Source organism: Melanaphis sacchari, unplaced genomic scaffold (assembly GCF_002803265.2).
Source record: "Melanaphis sacchari strain LSU unplaced genomic scaffold, SCAv2.0 Contig310_pilon_pilon, whole genome shotgun sequence".
Lineage (NCBI taxonomy): Eukaryota > Metazoa > Arthropoda > Insecta > Hemiptera > Aphididae > Melanaphis > Melanaphis sacchari.
Genome location: NW_020271184.1, coordinates 493,607 through 507,413, shown reverse-complemented (window position 1 = coordinate 507,413; position 13,807 = coordinate 493,607). Strand labels below are relative to the sequence as shown.

At 30.9% G+C, this 13,807-nt stretch overlaps 1 protein-coding gene across 1 annotated transcript in view; it reads right to left on the bottom strand.

Moving 5' to 3' along the window:
* The window catches only part of LOC112596232 (inhibin beta chain-like), a 69,140-nt gene extending 58,359 nt beyond the window's left edge, over nucleotides 1-10,781 (bottom strand). The window contains exon 1 of the mRNA XM_025341735.1: nucleotides 9,401-10,781. Within this exon, the coding sequence (XP_025197520.1) occupies nucleotides 9,401-9,713 (313 nt within the window). The 5' untranslated portion in view covers nucleotides 9,714-10,781. The remainder of the gene's footprint in view (nucleotides 1-9,400) is intronic.
* Nucleotides 10,782-13,807: the final 3,026 nt, after the last annotated feature.

Here is a 13,807-nt window from a genome sequence, read left to right as displayed (position 1 = left end):
TTCTAAGTTATGTGATAGATCACATATAATTCACGAATGCCAAAATATATTATTTTAATTTTTACTAAAATTTAATGGACCAATAATGGATCACTAAGTCATTTCAAAAATACCATTAGCAGTTCACTATTGAATTATTAAATGTAAAATTTTGTGTGATTATTTATGCAACCCAACATAAACTAATCGGATTCAAACTTAACAATAAAGTTACAGCATATATTCTAAGAAGTATAATATAATTAACTATTATAAATATTATAATAAAGATTAGGCGCATTTATGATAACTTCAGTAATATTATAATAATTAAGCACAAATACTGTGAATGCGCACCTAAGTCTCAAACACAGAACCTATGTGATTGTCCAATGACAGAATGGCACAACGACTAAGGGAACATAGCCAAGCAGCATTAATCAACCACAGTTACCTAATTCCAAAATGAGAGATATTAATCTCACTCCCACGATCTTTGCATCGGTCTTGCACTCTTACAAATATGTAACATACATCCAAGGGGCAGTGATGGGTAGGTTTAGAACAACTCACTTTTCTCCAAAAATAAATTTTGTTTATCTTATTGAACGTGTTATCTATGATCTATATCTATATGTATGTTAATCTTTCCATCAAGAACCCAGATTCCGGACATTATGGCGTGGCTGTATTGGCGTAAACCATTTTGGTGTAAAACTATTTTGGCGTAGATATATTTAATAATATTATTTAGTATTCACAACAATATTTTATTTTTATAAAAATAAAATAAATATAAGATTGAATATGTATGATGATATAAAATTCTTGTAGACTACAATAGCAGATTTATAAATATGTATTATCATTAAGTATAATAGTTACTAATCAGTTGTAATCAATAATGGCTTAAATAAAGAGCATTTAAGGTCAAGAAATATACACCCATGATGGATATTGTAAAAGATTACAACATTCGCAACATACTTAATTTTTTAAGAGGCATAGCTCAAAATATAAGTTGTTACTAAATTATATAATTTTTTTATTTAAATATTAATTAAATTACTAAAGTTTACAATTGATTTTTTCCTAGGTACCACTTTTTATTATACATGATTATTAAATTATTATACTCGTAATAATAATAGACAAAAAATAATAGATAAATAATAGACAACTACTGGCAATTAGTCTGCTTTTATAGTCTATAATATCTATATTTTATTTTCATAATTTTAAATATTTTTGTAAATATTTTATTTTTATAATTTCAAATATTTCTGTAAATAATATTGTTAAATATATAACCAGAATTTAACGCCAAAATTGTTTACGCCAAAGTGTCTACGCCAATGCGACCGCGCCAAGATGTTCTCTAGATCACATCCATCGAAATAATGGACCTATCCAGAAAAAAATTTCTAGCCACTCCAACACTACGATCAGTTTATTTTGTACGTGGATCATAATATTAACATATAATTGTATTTTTTCTATCACATACAGTTCGTTTTTAATCTTAGTATCTCCGTTCAATAAACGAGAATATATCATAATATAGTTGCTGAGTCTTCCGCCTCCTTGTTTTCACGTCTCCAAGTATTTCCATGCATACACAACCTAGCCGAACTGACGCGACTTAGGCTTCTTTAGATTTTTTGGAGTGGTCTCCGAAGTAGGGGGATATTGGTCTTCAGAACTGTGTGGTTTACAACGCCATGCAATTGGAGATTGAGTATAATATCCCAAAAATAAGCAAACTTGACGGACGTTCGGATAAGTGGAGAAAAAATGGGATGCAAACTAAGTCTAAGAATTTTATAAGGCAGTAAGTTATATATTTCACGTTTTCCGCAACTGTTTTTCCAAGCGGACGTGTTGTGGCAAAATATCGGTTGCGGTGCAGGACGACAGTTATAAAGATCGTTCAACTGGCTAGTCGGTCTCGATCACCGATGCAACGGACGCGGGACTCGGACAGCGACCTTTACTGATATAAGTCGTTGGACATAGACGCGACCCACTGATATCCACGGGTGAACAGCAACGGTTATTTTAGCAGTGGCGCAGATTCGAACAAGTGACGGCGGAATGAATGTCAGTATAACAACCGGTGACATTGCAGTCTGTTGCAAGTACGTCTTGTTTCCGGGAGCTCATCAGTGTTTAAAATCGACCGGTGGTTAGGACGTATCGGAGATGAACCCCAGTGGTGATTTACCAAATTTTCAGCATTCATAAGCAACCGGCCACTGCCGTTGCAGCCGTTGCACTTTATTGAAAGTGCACTCTATTGTACTGTTTGCACTCACCCGAGTCTCTGCTATAGCCCGTCACCACCACTGCCATCCAAGTAAACGATATCACGCGGGTCACTCTCAACATTCGTCGCAGTCATGCCATTACCACCAATTAATTATAATCATCAGACTCCCGGACCTTACACGCTAGTTCGCTTGGGATCGGCCGAGGTAACTATAGTGGCAAAAACCGCTCTATACACACTTTAGCGTAAACGAACATTTTTTCGTTAACAGCAGATATCAATATATGTTATTATTAAAAACCAGTACTACAATAAAATACAATTATATTAAATTATTAGCATTTAAAATTATTAGTGTTGTTCGAGTACTCGACTTTGGGAAAAATTTTCGAGTCGAGTACTTGAACTCGACTCGACTCGACTAAAAAAATTTTGTATTCGTAAATACGAGTACTCGACTTGAACCAAATACTCGAATTGAATCGAGTACTTGTTTCAGTGTTTCACTATATAGTATATTATGTAAAAATAATTATTAAATGTTGAAACTATAAATAACTGAGAGAACCCAAATACGAGTATTCGCGATAAGAATTCTAGGATGGTTGATGGTTTAAACTTTAAATTATTAACAATAGTGAATGGATTGTTATTGCTATATTATATATATATATATATATTATATTTATTATTATGAAAACGACATTTTATAGTTTATAGTGTTTATACCGATTGATTACCACTACCACCCAAATACACACACTAACCACCAGCCGTTAGTGATTAACCGTTAAGTGCACTTGGGTGATTTTTTTTTTAATATTCTGGAATTGTCTAATACTCGACTCTTTTTTCGAGTACTCGACATTTTTCGAGTACTCGAATTTTGAACTCGACTCGACTCGATGTAATTGAAACTCGATTCGACTCGACTTGACTTCAAAAAACCAATACTCGCCCAACACTAAAAATTATAATAGAGTTCGTAAATATTTTCTGAGTATATTATAACAAGTAAATACTAAAATAAATCTAATATAAATTTTATATTTTATGTAAAATCGTTATTATAAGTTATAACAATTTATATGACCTACTTATCTATATATATATACATACAGTTCATTGTGTAGTATATAATATATACAATTTTAATAAAATGTTTATTATTTTCGGAGAACTTGAATTCCGTACTTTTTAGAATAAAAATGTTTATTGTTGGTTTTAAATATAATGATACTTCCATTCGAATGGTTCACTCAATAGCATCACTCTTGTAAAAATATATTTTCTAATTTTAGATTCTAAGCGAAGCGATAAATGTATCACCTTTTGGAACAGTAAAAAAGTTTCAATTTTCATTTATAAGATGTTTTTTTGTAGGAAATGTGATCTAATTGATACTTTGAGAGATCAAAAGTAAAAACTTCTCAGTATTTTCAATTGCAATATTTTTGGCAAAAAATAATTCAATCTTTCACTGTAATATCAGTTGTAAAATAAATTACTTAAATAGCAATATATCATCAAATATAGGTTAAACAGACTGCCGTCTCTTAGAGCCAATTTTTGTGTGCAATAATTTATCATTAAATTCAAATACATACAATAGATGTAACTTATACATCAATGACGAAGTACATTTGACACTTACTACATAGCACACCGGTTATCTACTTTTGTGCTTTTATTTTTACATACTTGTACAGTTTATTTAAAATAAATAACATTGAATTTAGCAGATTAAATTGTATAATGATAATCCATTTCTAATAGAAAATATTTAATTTAACAATAATTATAAAAACTAAAATTAAATATATTTTAATAGTAATGACTAATAATTCATACATTGATAACATGATGTTAATTGTTAAGTACTCAAATTGCGTTGACGTATTCTGGGAAACAACACTTGTAAATTAAATAATAGTAATAACTATAGTGTAACCTAAATTGTGGTACTCGACATAATGCGATACCTGTCATTTAACCATAAATGAATTGGTCATCAATTAATATAGATATTAATAATACAGATATGATAAACAAGAATATTATTTTCCTAACATTTTTTTTTTTTTTTTGTAAATTTAAAATTCAAATAATTATTTAATTGGATGGCTATAAAATAATTTTTTTTTAAATAATTAATTATAATACAAATAAAAATTCAAAGTTATCTTTGATTTCCTGACACACTTTTAATAATATTATATAATATTATATTTTCTGATCAATCAATTTCAAATATTAACAAGTCCAAAAAAATACATCTTTTTAAGGTTAATAGTAGTTTCCCTATAATGTACTAATCCGGACGAGAGTTAAAAACATATGATGAGGTTTTAGAAAAGACAATAGTTTTAACATAATATTTAGTAATGCAGCTTAGAAAATAAAATTATGCAATTTAGTTAAAAAAAATATTTTTAAATTTAAAAGCTCTATTGTAACTAAAAGTTAAAAATACAGTTCTGCCCCATATCTTGAATATCATTTATAAATTAACAAAAATAACAGATATTTTTGTAAATGAAGTAAAAATAGAAAATGTTGTCTATCACATTTTTTAATAAGTATATCATATTATGTAAAATAAAAATTATAATATTTAATCACATGCTGCCCTAGATTAAATAGTTTTGCAAAAATATAATTAGCATTAATATATTCTCATAGTTTAAATAATTTTCTTAGCTATTTAAAAAGCACATTAAACCAAAATCTTAAATACTCATTAAATATTTTCAAATAAGATGAAATCCGAATCTATTCAATACAAATATATTTTACTGTATAATAAAATATAAATCCTTACTAGAATTGTATTATATAATGTATAATCCGTTGATATCTAATAAATATTTTTTATATTATACCTATAGAAATTTATATTATTTGCACAGATAAAATAAATTATTATTTGCGTAAAATTTGATATTATGATCAGGGCTTTCATTTGAAAAAAAAAAAATGTTATACGTTATTTACAATTAAAACATTATACAAATTTTGAGTTTATCGTTATTCAGAATTTAAACGTTATTCAACTTTTGCGTTTATCGTTATTCAAAATTAAAATTTTATTATATTTTATAATTTATTAATTAAATAATTGAAATTATTATTATTTTTTTATTTTTTAATGATATATTATATATAACGTCTTGCGTTATGTTTGGTTTGATAATATATCATACATTTTGTTAATCGTTATATGTTTTGTTTTGTATTATTTAATTATTTATGTTTAACGTTTTCCGTTATAATTACGCTAACAAATTCCAATCATTTTTTTATCAAATATAACGTTATAATCATAACGTTATTATAACGTTAGCAAGCCCTGTATTATGATGAATTATTATAATTTTATTTTTAATCAATATATAATCAATATATATATATAAAATTATTTTCGTACACCTTATGTTACACTTTAGATGTTTATATAAAATATGTTACGTATAACTTATAACTGCATAAAAATAATTAATAATAATAATATTATCTTGTAACATGCAATTTTATTTTACGTGAGACGTGCAGTTCATGCAGAAATAAAAAATAGAAAATCGACATTAAATATAATATACTGTACAGCCTACCAAACTACCAAACGTAATGTGCTCAGAATTTGTTTTTGTATTTTTCATTTAAAAAATTACATCAAAACCTTTATAGACACATATGATAATAGTTGAATTTAAACACTACCACCTGTTCACCTATGATTTAGACTCCTAAAAGCTCAATATATAAATCTACACATTGTGTAACCAAAAATACCACAATCTATTTTAATCTACAGACTAAATGTATTCCAAACTTCGAAAAATTTTATCGAATTTACCAAAAGATTTTAGTAGAAGCGCTACATTATATTTTTAATCATGATGTTTTTATTATTCAAAATAAAAAATGACTTAATCTCCACTAAGATGAAACTGTTATTTTAACATATATATATAAATAAAAATAAAAATATAGAATTATAATGTACATGTTTATTGTAATGAGCATTTAGCTAACGGTAATTTCATTTAAAGAAATATACTATTTTATATTTAAAAATATATACGTTTTTAAATTTTAAGTAATTAAATATTTTTAGGTTTTTGAATGCAACAACCTAAATATAAGTGTGTGATATCGGGATTCAGCGATAATTAAAATAATATTATCATAAGTTATTTTAATAAATTGTTTGATAAATTACAACCACACACAAAATGCTATTGATCCAAAACTCTGTGTCCGTGACACAGACACGCGTGTCAGTGTACTTATAATATATTAATATATATATATATATATATATGTCTATATTAAATAAACAGACGTATATATTTTTCATTTCACGTCGCGCCGTCGCAGAGAATGCATGCTAATTGTGTGGCGCATACCAGTTTACCCGCTCAAGTCCTTTTAGGACGGTCACCTTTCACAAGTGACATTTAAACCTGCAGCATACGGCGGCCAATGTACCGACGTTGTTATAATATTATTATTATTATTATAATGGTGCACCGCGAGCCCGAGAGGGTTATACCCGCCTCTCCCGGCGGCGGTCGAGGCGCATTCATTCGCGTCTTTATATCGTCCGTATGGGGCCGAAACGAAAGAAATTAACAATCATTCCGTCGTATAATATTATATTATAGCTGTTTAAGCGCATACCGCCGCCGCCACGGGCTGTCCGACGAAAACACGTTGACAGCCATCACGGCTAAAACGCTTTTCGATGATTTTTTTTTCACCTTCCTCATACAATTAATACTAATGTATACACACTGTGCATAATAATTCGAAACACGCGATTTTCATCTCGGCCAAACACATTTTATTTGATCACTGTTTGAATACTATAAGCCTATACCTATATAAATACACGTATTGTGTTACTGTATTAATTCGCGTGGCGATGATAAAAATGATTTACTGGAAAAATAACATAACACATTACAAGTATATATAGCATTAACTTCTTTCGATAATAAAAAAAAATTCAGCATACCTCGATGTTTTAATATCTAGTATAATGAAAAAAAATGATTTTTCTACAAAAATCAAATTCGTTTGATTTATGAAAACTATGAAGTTTTGGTACAAATCTGACTTAAAATAATAATATAAATTATTATCTTACGAGTTTTGGTCAGTACCTACCATCCTGTTTACTGGATTTACATTAACATATTATACCACTTTATACGTTATTTGCTCAAATTCAAATAATTAAAAATCCTTAGTACTGTATCAGAAAACGTAAAATTATTACATAGAATTTAAATTGACTTATTACTACAAAGTAGGCGATTTATGATGGTTTGGAAGCGATCAATCCATTTACAAAATGCCATTTTATTATAGGCGAAACATCAAACATTCATTATGGGAAATTTATGATATAGATATATCATATTAAAATTATGTTTATTTCGATAATGCTAGAAAAATTAATAGAATACGATTTTCAATATTATTTCACGCATTGACAACATATATACTCTAATAGTTAATAGGCAAAGACAACGAATAGAATATTATTGAACGAAACTCTTTGTTTACGCATGTAATTAAAATGTTTTATCTATTGTACATCAATGATTTACCTATACTCGTTCCTACTTCAAATTAAGCGTATAATATAATGTAATATAGTGGCAGAAGGTAACAATTTCACGTGTAATATACGTAGACGTATACGTCATGCTAATGATAGTTAAAGAATTGTTTCTGGAACATACCCACTTGTAATTCTAACAGACTTAAAACGATTACGCAATATAGAATCTATATAGTTAATAAATCGAAATACCAAAGTCTTTTGGAATATTAACACAGGTAAGGATAATAGAGGTGATCTATATTTTATTGAACATTCAAACCTGTTTTTAATCAAAAAATATTATTTATTATACATAATGTAATCATTTTTTATTTTATTATAATATGCCAATGATTTACAACTCAATGTATTCTCCAATTTCATTATATATGTTTTATCAGAACTTAAATGTCTACTTACTATATATGCATTACATTCTCAAAATATATTTTTTACAGGTTAGGTACCCAATTGATTCACGCGAACGTTAAAATATAAAAACCATCACTTATAATATTTAATTATATATTACATCACTCAAATGATTTAATGTAATTTTACATTTGGATATGCTCTTGTATTTTATGCGTTCATTAGATGGGTCGTTCGATGTTAAGCATTATGAACAGTTGTAGTTCATAAACGAATAAACAATATTATACTAATATCATTTGTCCGTGGTATAATGCAACCCACGTATTAATTCAATGCGTTTGCATACCGAATTACATTTTTGTATAATTAACAATTTCATGATAGGAGTATAGTATTTAAAATTTTATCCACATATGCTTATGGAAAAATTGAGGAACCAATAGAAAGAGAACGTAAATAAAACGAGTTTTTAATCATAAATCATTTCTACGCGTATTACATTATTATAAATATAAAATAAATTTATATGAAAACCATTTAAAGGGAAAGTACCTGGATAGGGAAGGTGAAATAATCCAACTTAATAACCACGTAAATGATTGTCAATAAAATAATAATATGTCGAATTATCAAATACACGATGGCTTTTATCGAGAACCATTAGAATACTAAGTACTCATGGAGTTGTTTTATTATTATAGTAGATATGCACCTACGTACGATTTATTAACGATTCAATAAAAATACCGGTTTTAATCAAATTGAAAAAAAATTGCGTGTAACATTTACGAATGTATGTGTCATGTGTGATATCTGCATTTTTTCATATAAAAAAGAAGACATGACAAATCAATACAGCCAACAGGTGTTATATTTGAACAGATCATAAATCGCGATCATTGAACGCTATCGATAAACCGCATTATCAATCGTATGAGTAGTATACGTCTTAAAAGTCATAAGCAATCGTTTTAAATGATGCGGAAAAAATTCTTATAGCTACCGGGTCCCTCTATATCCGGACGAGCTTACAAAGCACCCACATTAAACTGTTTACCGAACAGAGCACGATTTTTTCCCTATATACAACACGACCATATTCAATATTGCGGTGTAAAATGACCGTTGTCCTAACTGCAAGTATTCGGGTAAAACGAACTTACCTGGAGTGTTGGTCTGTTGTTCGGTTCCGTCGCGGCCGAACGGCGCTCTTTCCAGTTGTGACGTGACGATGGTTACCGCACTGGTAGCGGCGGCCGAGGACGAAGAAGAGAGCGAGGAGGACGAGGAGGAAGAGGAGAACGACGACGACGGTAGAGACGACAAAGAAGAAGAAGAACGCAGGGAAGAGGACGAGGAGACGGCGGATTCGCGTGGTTCGGCGGCGGACATCGCGAGCGTTACGGCTGCGGCGACTACAACAACGACAATACGTATAGACCACGACCAATTGTATCGGTTACGTGTCTTCCACATACTTCCCACAAACGCTCAGGTCGGCGGCGGCGTCGTTACACACGCGACTGGCGGCCAACAACAACTCATCGGGCGGCCGATAGCGTCCACGGCGGTAATTGCACTGGCATCATATACGAGACTATACGGGAAGCCTGCAGACGATTGTGTCGCCGCAGTCGCCGTTTCGGTTGCAGCCGCAGTTGCAGTTGCAGTTGTCTCTGCGGGGTAATATCGTCTCGTTGTCGTCGTCGTCGTCGTCTGGCGGTGGTGATGGTGGCGGTGGTGGTGGTGGTGGTGGTGCACGCTTGACACGTTTGTACGAGTGTGACGCCGAATGTTTTTTATTATTTTTGTCGTCGTTTGTCGTGTTGCTGTCCTGTCGTGTACGACACTATACGGAGTACCAGCTAATCGTCCAGCTAATGTGCCGGGTGGTAAACGGGTCGTCTGCCGCGGACAGTGATCGCGACATCGCCACGGACGCCACTGCCGCCGCCGCCGCCGCCGTCGTCGCCACCGGCGACGATTTTTTTTTCCCCGTCACCGGTGTCGCGGTCGTTTAATACTACGATGATATTATGACAAAGTCCCGTACGACTTTATATATTATTGTATATCACACGCGCTCGTCGTGTTCGATAAATTACCTCGGTACGCTTTTACCTCGGTCGTTATGATATTATAGTGGTGCAAACGTATTACAGTTGTAGTAGTAGTATAATGGTCGTAGCAGCAGCAGCAAAATAGTAGTGTGACAGTAGAAGTAGTGGTATTTATATAGTAGTAGTAATAATGGTAGTAGTAGAAATAGTAGTTGTAGTGACAGTATTAGTCTCGGCGGTATTACTACTAAATTATTTAGAACTTTCGCCGGTAAACGAATGAAATGTATAAATTTAAAAAAAAAAAATTTTAAAAAATTACGTTCGATGAAACAAAATTCGCGTTCCGTCTGTAGAAAAAAAACGGAGCAACAATAATAATATATAATATAATATTGTCGTTAATTATTGTGTACGTCGCCCGCGTGATCGGGGGGGAACACGCCCGGCAGATATCGTATGCGAACGCGTGTAAGACGTCCGACGGTCGGCGGACACTGTATAAAACACACGCGCGCACCGCAGCACACCAGTGTGCCGGCCGGTCGCTGCCGTCGCCGCCGCCGTCGTGTGGCCGGTGTGCCGCGCATGCGTAACCGGCGCGCACCACGTGTCCGACACCTATGCAGACAAGGTTCAATTTTTAGCGCTGCCGGTGGTCCCTCGGCCGGCCCGTGGGTTTCTCGTACGCGCCGAAGACGGCGGCGTCGACTTCTTCGACGGCACACGCCACCAACGCCACCGCGTTTGTCGTGCGTATTTCATATACATACTTGACTTGTGCACCGGTCATTAAAATATTATTATTATAATTATAACGATTATCAACCACCATCGTCGTTAAGCGTTAGAAAAGGCGTTTTTTATTTTTTTGTTTCTCCACTTGTTATCGCCACCGTCGTCGCTGCGAAATAAACTCGTTTATATATATATATATTAATATGTGTGTGTACTTATTACAGCAAAAAATGTCATCTTATATATTTCACTCTCGACTAGTGAAAAAACCTATACTGCGCTGATACTTTTTGTTGGTGTGCTCGAACAGTTGGGCGCATTGGCTTTGACGCACAACCGCAAGACGTGTACATAGGTATATTAGTCATCGACGGCGGTGGTTTTTAAATTTCTAAAATTAACGCATCTTGTATTATATGACATTGACCACCGTCGTCTAAATTTTATCACACAAAAATAAAATTTTGTTCCTTATTGCGAAGAAAATTAGCACCTGAAATATTAGTAAATTATACGTACACACCGGCAGGTATTTTGTTAGAACAGCGAAATTAAAAAAAGTCAAAATGCTTTAATCTTTCAACTATTTGAAATAAAGTCGGATGATTATAAGTTTGATTATAATGTCAAATAATTTATAGGTCTTCATGTCCCAGTATATGTGTGTAATAGTGGCGTCGTATCCCCGGGATGATTCATCTGTTTTTGGAGTGGGCTAAACATAGAAAATAATAATTAAAAATCGTTACAAATTTATTTTCATTATAAATTACCATAGTAGGTGCACATATGAAATAAATAAATGGCATATAATTGTGTACTTAGGTAATATCACAAACATAAATAGAACACCGTATAAATGTATGATGTTACATAAATGTGTGATAGGTTAAATTAAATGAATTATTTTTATTTTCTATACCACTACAAAAATGTTTTATATAAATTTGTCCGATCTAATTGTACATTTTTTCAGGGTCTTTTTTAAGTAATAATTTATATGCAATATAAAATTATACAATATTATCTATTATTTAATGTAATATAATCATTATATCAAAAACAATAAACATTTTTTTTTTTTTTATGCCATTTGAATGCAAAATAGTTTACATTTTTCTCATATTTTACAATAGCCAAGTATCTAACTCCCCCCCCCCCCCCCCCCCCCCCCCCCCAAAAAAAAAGTATGCTACTATGTGAGTATAAATAATATCATAATATAATGTTATACATATAAGTAGGTACTCATACTTTCGATCTCCGAAACATTTCATATAAATCCTAAAGATAAATAACGCCAATTATACGCATATTAAGTGGGGACATATCTCCAAAAATAAGGCGGGAAAGTGTACGTCTTAAAAAGAACACATATCATAGTTATTGTACCGATATAGTATGTATACCGACTGATGAACACAATAGTTTTATAATAAATAGGCTCCTATAACACTAATATTAATGTAAAAGTGCATTTAATATTTTTAAAAGAATTTAGAAAAAATAGTTCAGTGACACTATTAACATACATACTTGATACTTAAATATATATTTATTATAATAAAGTATATTAAATATTAATTTTTATAAATATACGTACTTTTACAAGTATACAGAGATAGTACATATTATTGAATACCATAAACAATATACCGGATATTGGTTAGTAAATTTCTAACTCATTACATTTATTTAATATATATCTACCTATACTATAATAAAATGTTCGCAGTCGATACATTACAGTTAAACTCTAATTGATGTAGTTCATTATATTATATACTACATAAATCGTGTTAATGTTTTCACGAACTTGCTTTTTTAGTTTTTTAAGTTCTTTTTGCATAGAAAAAAATTAATTAACCGATCAATTTAGTATACGTATATAATATGGTTTCAATATACATTATTATTATTATAGGTGTATATCACGAATATTTCCACTTATTTTTGCACAATATGTGCAATCAATAGGTTAACGTATCACATTTAAATATATATATAAGTACTTTAGAATGTACCTTATATAGTACATATGTAAGCTATTTTCGTCATCCAATTAGTTCTGAAATCCTATTTATTTCTATGTTTAAACTATAAACATATAAATAACAAAAGCGCCTTTTAATAAACTTAATAAAATATTATATATAAGTATACAAAAACATGTATAATACATACCTACATAACCCGTCATCAGGAGAACTTTTTTAGGCGTGAGCCGTTCAGCGCGATAGGGCGTTTCATAATTTCAACGTTGTCGATTTTTTTTTTTATAGCTAACCGTTTGGCAATATAATATTCAATTTCGGTACACAATAAACGCGTGTCGATTAATATATTCGCTTTCGCTCTGTACAACAGTTATAATAAAAATGGCTAGTTTTGCATTACTGGTTTTATTTTCGTTATCTTATCGCTATTCGTTCGTGACATATTATATGGTGGTGACCAGTTCTAATCAGATGTAGAAGTCGATAAATTACGTCTAAGGTGACGAAAATTTGCGGACGTAAATATTAGCATTCGTGCACGATAGTTATACATACTATAATATATATTATTATGATAATTTAAATTTAGCATGCACTTAATAGTCAAGGTTTTATATAATTTACAAATTTGTTAGAAAAAAAAATTATTTTTATGTAATCATAGCTCAAAAACAAAAAAAAAAAATCAAAATAGACGTTGAAATTACTTCTTTGAAAAAAAAAATGAATTAAATGAATAGCTACGGTATCATGTCTATGTCTACTACACGGTTTT